The sequence below is a fragment of the Atta cephalotes genome (assembly GCF_000143395.1).
Source record: "Atta cephalotes unplaced genomic scaffold scaffold00073, whole genome shotgun sequence".
Classification (NCBI taxonomy): domain Eukaryota; kingdom Metazoa; phylum Arthropoda; class Insecta; order Hymenoptera; family Formicidae; genus Atta; species Atta cephalotes.
The window spans coordinates 779407-787998 of record NW_012130137.1 but is presented as its reverse complement, the minus strand read 5'-3'; the positions used below and the strand labels follow the sequence as shown (position 1 = coordinate 787998).

General features: G+C 32.6%; 1 protein-coding gene across 1 annotated transcript in view; it reads left to right on the top strand.

Annotated features, from left to right (window-relative positions):
* LOC105624132 (diacylglycerol kinase 1) overlaps nt 1-8592 on the top strand; it is a 51631-nt gene that overhangs the window by 29219 nt on the left and 13820 nt on the right. Inside the window, exons 3-5 of the mRNA XM_012205492.1 lie at nt 5810-5944; nt 6296-6509; nt 7766-7927. Coding sequence (XP_012060882.1) covers nt 5810-5944; nt 6296-6509; nt 7766-7927 — 511 coding nt within the window. The remainder of the gene's footprint in view (nt 1-5809; nt 5945-6295; nt 6510-7765; nt 7928-8592) is intronic.

Here is an 8592-nt window from a genome sequence, read left to right as displayed (position 1 = left end):
CGTCCACGTCTCTCTCTCTCTCTCTCTCTCTCTCTCTCTCTCTCTCTCTCGTTCGCTCTCACCCTCTGCGACCTATTTTTCCGATGGAGTTATGACGCTGCTACTATGACGTCACCACCGCACTGACGTCACCACCACTCCCTTACGTGACCATTCAGGATGACCTCGTTTCTCTCCCTTCGAATTTCCCTCTCATCCCCCTTCCCTAACGGCTCTGTCCCTAGAGCTTAATGACCACCTCCTGCGCCATTCACGTGAACATTTCTTCGCTTAGCGGAAATGTTTTATTTCATAAAACGGTTTATTATGCGATCGTGTAAACGTGATGCTTTCCGCGATGTTCTCGACATAATATGGTTTCTTCAAGACCGATAAAAATTTTATTATTAGATATAATTATATAAAAAAAGCACTACTAAAAATCGTTCAATTATTAATACACTATCGTAATTTAAGAAAAGAAAGTTAGGTATATTTATTTCTCATATTTGATACTGGAATTCTTAAATTGTCAAAATTGTATGCTAAAAAATGGCATCTTAATTCATATTCTAATGAAATAATATGTTTCGAAACGTTGACCTATGTTTCAAATCATATTAATATATACTTTCAAATTTATTAAGCAACTAATGTTATTCGAATTATCGGTGTGTATCAAGTAAACGTAACTGTATTTAAATCAAAGTACGAATTGCCTTTGTGCGTTGAGTATCAACCTTCATTTGAAATTATAATTTTCCAAAACTTCTATTTCAAAAGTTCCAAATGAACCACTTCAAATGTATGCGCAACCACACGAATTGTAATTGAACGGAATGAATATTTCGAATCGAGTGCTCGTAACAATCAAACTCAATCGTTAGGTTAAATTTCAAGATAAAAATATGAAAGTGATTAGTTAATTAGAAATATCGTAGGCTGAAGTTAAACCATTTTAACTGCAAAATGTCGATAATAGAACACATTCGACCACATACGCTATATATAGCTACGGAATTGATGCACAAAATAGGATTACGACCAACAGACACGTTAACGGCTCAGTAGTAAATCCAGATATTTCGCTGACGTAGGAAAATTATGTGAAAATTCGATAGAGAGTAAGCAAAAATCTACTGTTGATTTTGTCAATAAAAAAAAATATGAAATCTTATTTGAAAAAAAAAACTACAGAGAATTAATTGAGTTGTCAATTAGAGCTTTTAGAATTATATTAAAATTTAAGAAAACGATAGCATGGATATATTTAATAAGAGAAGATTTGTATTAAACACAAAATTAGCAACTTTTTAATAGAATTTTTTTAAAATTTCTCTTTAATCTTTTAAAATTCTTTCTAAACTGGAATAATGTTCTAATTAGGATAATGGATATACATGACTTCATTTTCTTTCCATGTTATACTTTCAATTATAATGTATTCTTTAAAATTATGCTACGAGTTTTCGTTATCAAAATTCAAACACTGCAATCTTAATATAAAGTTGTGTATCCAAAATTGTTTCATAGCAATGTATAAGATTTTTTTACATCGTTTTTCCACAACAATATATAAGTTTTTAGAGTTAATTTCTTTTTATTATTTCAAAAATGCTAATTTTTTATTTGTGCCATTTTTCTATCAATGCGACGATATGATAAATTTGTTATATGCTACATTTTTAATAAGTAAGTCTATTTAATATTTATTAAATTAAACAGATACGATTAAAAGTTTTTATAGCGAATGAGATAAAAACATTATAACTATTATTATTCATTGAACCATATATATAATGGTGTAAATTAGTTTTTAAAAGAAAGACATCTTTTCGACTTACTTGAGTCTACTTATAAAACTTAAGTTCAAAGTAAGGTCAAAGAATTTCCATTTAATTTACCACACGATACCGCGAGAGCTACAATGATCTCGCAAATTAGAACGGAAGAATGATTTATTACGCGAAGTAAGATGTTCTTAATAATAACAGCAGCCTCCTAATAATAACGGTTCGCAGTTTTCCGATTAACATCAACGAAGAAAAGCAAAGAAAAATGTAGATATTTTATGATTATTGAGGACTATGAATTTCTATTATCTATAAACTAGAGAAAGGATGAAAACATAATTTGTTTATTTATTAATTAATTCGTTATTCTGTAAGATATTCATAATTGCTACAAATTTATTTTCAACGATCTAGCACGAACCGCCGCGCCCTTTGCAACCATTCTCTGCTTGCGACTTTATTGCTCATAGCGCAGGTTTAACGGAGCAAAAAAGAAAAAAAAGGCGACTCTCTGCGTCCTTGGTTAGGAGTATCGATAAATGTCACAGTGGTTCTCTCAGACTTACTCAAATAAAACTCGAAATTAGATTAGCGTTTCACAAGTCTCCTCTTTAATTATAATTGTTGATTTTTGCTTCATTCTAATTAAAAATTTACGATTATGCGCTGTAAAATATGCATACTTAAGGTGCGTCAATTAAATTTATCAGCATCTTCAGATTGACAAGTCATTTCACTGATTAAATAAGAAGGTAATTTTTCGAAAAGTTTTCGACTTGATAAAGAAACACATGATTATTAATTTTTTTTAACATTGTCCTCCTTCAAAGTTCAATATACTTGGTTTAGCATTAAGTAAGCATTAGTTTCATTGATTAGTTCAGTATTTGAGATAGATCTCTTTCCTGCCAATTCTTCATATTTGGAAAAAGGAAAAAGTCACTGGGAGCTAAATCTGATGAATACGATGCGTACGGAACCAATTTGAAGCGCAATTCGTGAAATTTTGTGATTGCAATTGAAGAAGTGTGAGCGGATGCATTGTCATGATAAAATCAAAAGTTGATTGTTTTACATGACTGAAACAAAGAAACTAATGAACATATCTGTCTGAAATTTTAACAGTAGCTCCGTGTTGGATCTTGTCGAAAATTATATCAATTCAATTTGTCATTTCGGTGTCAGGTTGAGAACTTCTCGAACTTTCCTCGTATTCTTGATTTTAACATTTTACGATTCATATTGAGCACACGCTTTTATCGTACGCGCTTTTCTGAAATTCTGTATATAATATACATAACATAAATATATTATATATGTTATATGCACACTAACATCGTTATAAATGCGTTTTGAATACGAGCCTGCATATTTAAATGAGTTATTGTTGAAGGAAAGAATGCCAATCTTGAAGAGCTCGCAATGAATAGACGCTAATACAATACACTCGTTGATCATTAATCGAGCGGAAAATTGCGGAAAATTAAATCACACAGGCTGTGAAACAAGCTCCTTTTCTCCTCCCTTATCGTATTTCCGCTATTTCTATTCCAATCGGATTCTATAAGGTGAAGCACGAATTTCAGTGCCAAATGAATTTTCGCCAGAAGCGGATGCGCTTGTTCGCGGTAGATCGACCCAATATCTATGCAGATTCAGTTTGGTGGAATGTAGGCCGTGCGTTTCCGGAATTGGATAACTTTTTTGTTCTCTGCAAAAGTTCGCGCAAAGACGCGCACGAACGCCTTCGATTGTGCGGATGTCATGTAACGATGCCGCAACTCCGCCGCTTTTCTGTCTAATTTTCTATCCAGAAAGCGTACGTCATGCTTAAAGTTTTCTCCAGCTTAATTGGCTCCTGCTTTAATTAAAGTGAATGAACTGGCTGCGGGGAAATATTCCGGATTTTAAGAACACTTTCGACATTTGGTGAGCAAAATTTATCAACTATATAGTATAATATAACTTTGCTTATACTGGCAATTTAGTTCTTCCTACTTAATATATATTTACGGAATATGAACAGCTTAATATATTGTAGCAAATATTTATACACGGAAAGAACGATTTTGCTAAAATATTTAAAAATTTAAGTAAATACAGATCTGAATAATTTTATTTGGATTATTAAAATAATTATGTAGAGAGAGAAAATTTCAAGCATGACGAGCAAGAATATAAAAAGTTTTGACATCCTTTCTAACATCCTACACAATTATTTTGAGACTAATAAAATTATTTTCTGATTTGTATCTAAATTTTTAAATACTTTAACAAAATCGTTCTTTCCGTGTAAATATTCTCTCTGAATGATCCATTTTCTTTAATAATTCATTATTTATAATCGTTATCTAATGAATATAAAGTCAACAGTAAATTCATATTTCTAAGATATATACTTCGCAATTTAATTACTTCAAATCAATCATGGATTAAGTTGTGCCCGTTATATGTTTATTCAATCATAATCGATTTTATAGTCAACAGCGATAGTTACATAAAACGATAGTTATATAAAGATAATTGATTGTGTTCTATTCAATAAATATATATTCGATAAACTTTTTGTTTTATATAAAATTGTTTAAATTCAATATTTTATTGTCTTTCTTTCATGAGACGCGCACTGTATTCTCAAAAGAGATACTCAATAACCATTTTACATCGTTCGTAATTCATTCAACCATTTCGTTATTGTTTAGCTTTAACCGCAAATCTTCCGAAACATTTCACTTTTTTTAAGATTTCGTTTTTTAACAATTGTTGGTAGATATTAGGTGTTCTAAACAATTTCAAAGGGTTCCTCCTACCAGTTCAAGACAAAAGCTTCATATGTCATATGTATCGAAACAACTTAATTTCAAAGGTACAATATATCAAAATTAAAGGGAGAAAGTTTCGTTTTTTTTTTTTCAAAAAATTTTGAAAATCACGAAATTTCAAACATGAAACTTTAAACATATATAAAATTCATCAAAGTAGCCCAAGTTGTTTTCGAAAATTTTAGAAAAAATATGAAATTTTTAACTTTGACACCTTATATCTTTAAAATTAAACCGACATAGTCATATGAAGTTTTCGTGTTGAATTTGTGAAACTCTTTAAAATTTTTTAGAGAATTTTTTAGAGAATTAAATATTTACCTTGTACAGTTAAAGAATGAAATGTTTCAAAAGGTTTAAGCTAAACAATAACAAAATGGTTGAATAAATTATGAACGATGTAAAATGGTTATTGAGTATTAAATCTTAAAATCTTTTAAAGTACTTAGTATTCACCCCGTATTAAGCTTCTCATTTCGGTGAATACATTTGGAGAACACACTGATGTCATTTAAAAACTTTAGATAGTTTCGTGGAAAGACTTCTCTCTTACAATTAGAAGAAAGATGGCTTAAGCGTGCGCAATCTCGCTGAAACAAATTCTGTGAATAGTAATGAACGAAGCATAGTTAATCGCATTAAATACTATCGATTCATCCAGAACGTGAGGAATCCAAATACGCGTCGCCGAATGTAATTGTAATCAGTCCATTTACAATGTGCACCTTGCGAGATTCATTGTACCGGCAGAAGCGTCACGTTTCGTTGGGCTTTAATCTTCTGTCGAATGAAATTCATTTGGATCGAACAGAATCGAAATGAACACGGAGATGGCGGCTTACGTATACCGGATTAATTAACGATGATTTTTTTTTTCGGTACTCGTGACGGAAATACTTCTAACTACAACTATCAATTATTTAAAAAAAACGCGACACGGAGAAATTCGATCGCCAACTCGTTTAATTTTAATTTTTCATCTGCCAGTTTATTATTAAACTTAATATATGTAATTAAAAATATATAAAGTTCATTTTAATTATAGATTTCTGTGATGTATCGTCAAAGTAATTTCTACGTTATGACGTTAATTTATAACACATGCGTCATAAAACTTAATTAATGATAGAAATTAGATTATGCTTTTGCCTTGTTAAAATTTCTATACTCTTTAAAGAAATTCACTAAATAGTGTTTCCTTTTCGGCTATTCTAGGACATCGATTACGAGGGTTTCCGCAAATTTTTGAATTCGTATTTGGAGATCGATACGCCAGAAGAATTATGCCGACATCTTTTCCTTTCGTTCGTCAGGAAGGGTTCGCGCGGAGTGGACGGCAAAGCCTTCAAAGTATGTATCACATGTTTAAATTAATAAAGATTGCCGATATATGTGATATATATTATCGCTACTGCGAGTATACACAGGTAACTATAAACGCAAATTGGCCACAAAGAAAAAAGAAAAAAGAGAATTTTTAATACGAATTTAGTGTCACGACGTGGCACTACAAGTGCCCGAAACGCGCATTGCAATCGCAATGGTATCACATTGGCCAGCATAGAAAAGCATATCACGTCATGCGGGGAGCGCGCTTTCGACATAAAAAGCGACAATAAGAGATACTCGTAAACGAGATACTTGCGCGCGCTCGCGCCGGGAATTAAAAGCCGCGTATTATTCGCGTTTGTTGGCTCCCAGGAGATGGCCGTTCTCTCCTCAACAACCGCCTGCGCCGCAATTACATCGCACACGACTTCCAGCAGTAACGTTAATAGCACCGGCGTACCAGGCGGGGCATCCACGGAGGGCCACGTTGGATCCTCGCTGGCCGACAAAATTCACGGAATTACGGAAAAATTGCAAGCTCTAGGCCATCATAGAACGGAAAGCGAAGTCTCGAGAACGAAAACAGGTAAAGTATACCTTTCAATTATTTACTGACAGTCCGATATCGTAACGTTAAATTATTAATTTATCAATCACAATACTGTGAAAATATTATATAATATTAGATGTAGTAAAAAGAAATCCATTATTTTTTATTTCTTTTTACTACACCTAATATATAACGTAAATTCTTTGCGTTCTTTAATGTAAAAGTCTTCTTTCTACATTAATCTTCTAATTTCTAATTAATCCAATAAGAATAAAATTAATGTTTAATATCATTTTATTTATATAAATTAATATTTTATTTATATAAATTTTTTTTATAATTATATAAATTGTATAATGATACGTAAAATTGTAACACAATGCTCTGTTGAAGAAGTAACCAATACAAAATGTTCACTGTATCAATATTATTTTAATACAAATATTTTTTTCTCAATTTGTACTGGCAGTGCTCGAGCCTTCCGTTTCTCAGGCTATATTTTTATGGTAAACGAATACTCTTGTGACAAAATAGGTCAGAAGCAGGCAAAACGAAAATGACAATTCCAATAGTTGGAATTTTTTTTACCCTGCATATCGATGTATATGCAGTTGTTTGCTTTGAAATAGTGGACGAATAACAATCGATCCGACCAAAGAAGCTTTGAATGAAGACTCTTTTAAGCCCAACGGTACCATTCGTTAAAATAAATTCGTTCTAAATATCGATTCTCGATTCTTTACCAAGTTGATCTATAGAGACATTGTACAAATATACATGGTGCACGTATTTATCCCGTGAATATATTTTTAATTCCTGAACATAACATTGTAGACGATATAGTATTTATCAGGAAAAAACAGAGAAAGATGTTTGCTTACTTAATTCAGAAGTGGAGTAATTCTTAATATAACTTATTGCTCTTAAATCGCGAGAAATCAAAAACTCCATATAAACAAATGTTCTCTAAAATCTTTAGAGTGGAATCTAATTCTAAAGAATGACAATTGAATCAATGTTGAAAAAGAATTACTCAATTGACAATTTCTAAGAGTAAAAGTTTACTCTTTAGAGTTAAATTCTACTTCAAAGATTTTAGAGAGTACATTTCTCGGAAAACACAAAATATAGCCTTCGAGAACATTAGATGTTCAGCTCGGATAATGAATATTTAACCAATGAATCTTTCAAAGCGCTGCACCACGTCTTGCATATAGAAGATCAACTTGCGAAGTTGATCGATCATATTGTTTGTTTTTCTTGTATTTCACGCAATCACATGGACGATTCAGGAAGCGTGCATCCGATGTTAACAGTCACCCATACGTCGTACAGCTGTCACGATGTGCTAGAGAAGAAGAGCACGGATAGCAGTCCAAGTCAAAGCCAAATGTCGCGTAATTCATCCAGGAAGTCGAACAATTCCCTTCTTGTCAACAACGGGAAATTGGAAGGTAGGGGCAATCGCTGAATCCAATACATATACGGTACATTGAGCGCAATACTGTTCGCAAACACGAAACTCTGTTTTACTACATTAAGATTATTGTAGAATGAATTTCCATTCAGATTTTTTTATACGCTCTTTTCCGCGTTAATTTTTCCCTTATATTTTTTCATTTATTCTTCTTTGTTTATTAACCTAGAAATTCTTTTTCACTATATTAATTAATTTCACTATATTAACTCTCGATGTACGAGATCGCGCGCGTGCGATTTCTTTTAATGGGCTTCGGTTCGCTATATTCTTTGGATATAATCTCCACCTGCGCTCTCCTCTCTTTCATTTTAGATACTTGAAGCTTACGTTCGTAGAAGCTCTCGATAAAGAATCGGTTCTTCGTGATCGAGAGCTTCTTCTCGAAGACCTTGTATTAAAGTTCTTCGAACAGCTGTATGGCTTTACGTGAATGCGGAATTAAAGGATGTTAGATCATGCCGCTTAAAAGATTTCTCATCCAGCGCACGTGAACTCGCGTATCCGTGAAATTCAGTGCACAATGCAGAATTCATTTTTGTCAAAGAAATCGCGCTATAGCGCAATGACAAAGGGTCCATTTTAGTCGCCATCGATCTTACAGACGCGTAAGCTCTCTCTCTCTCTCTCTCTCTCTCTCTC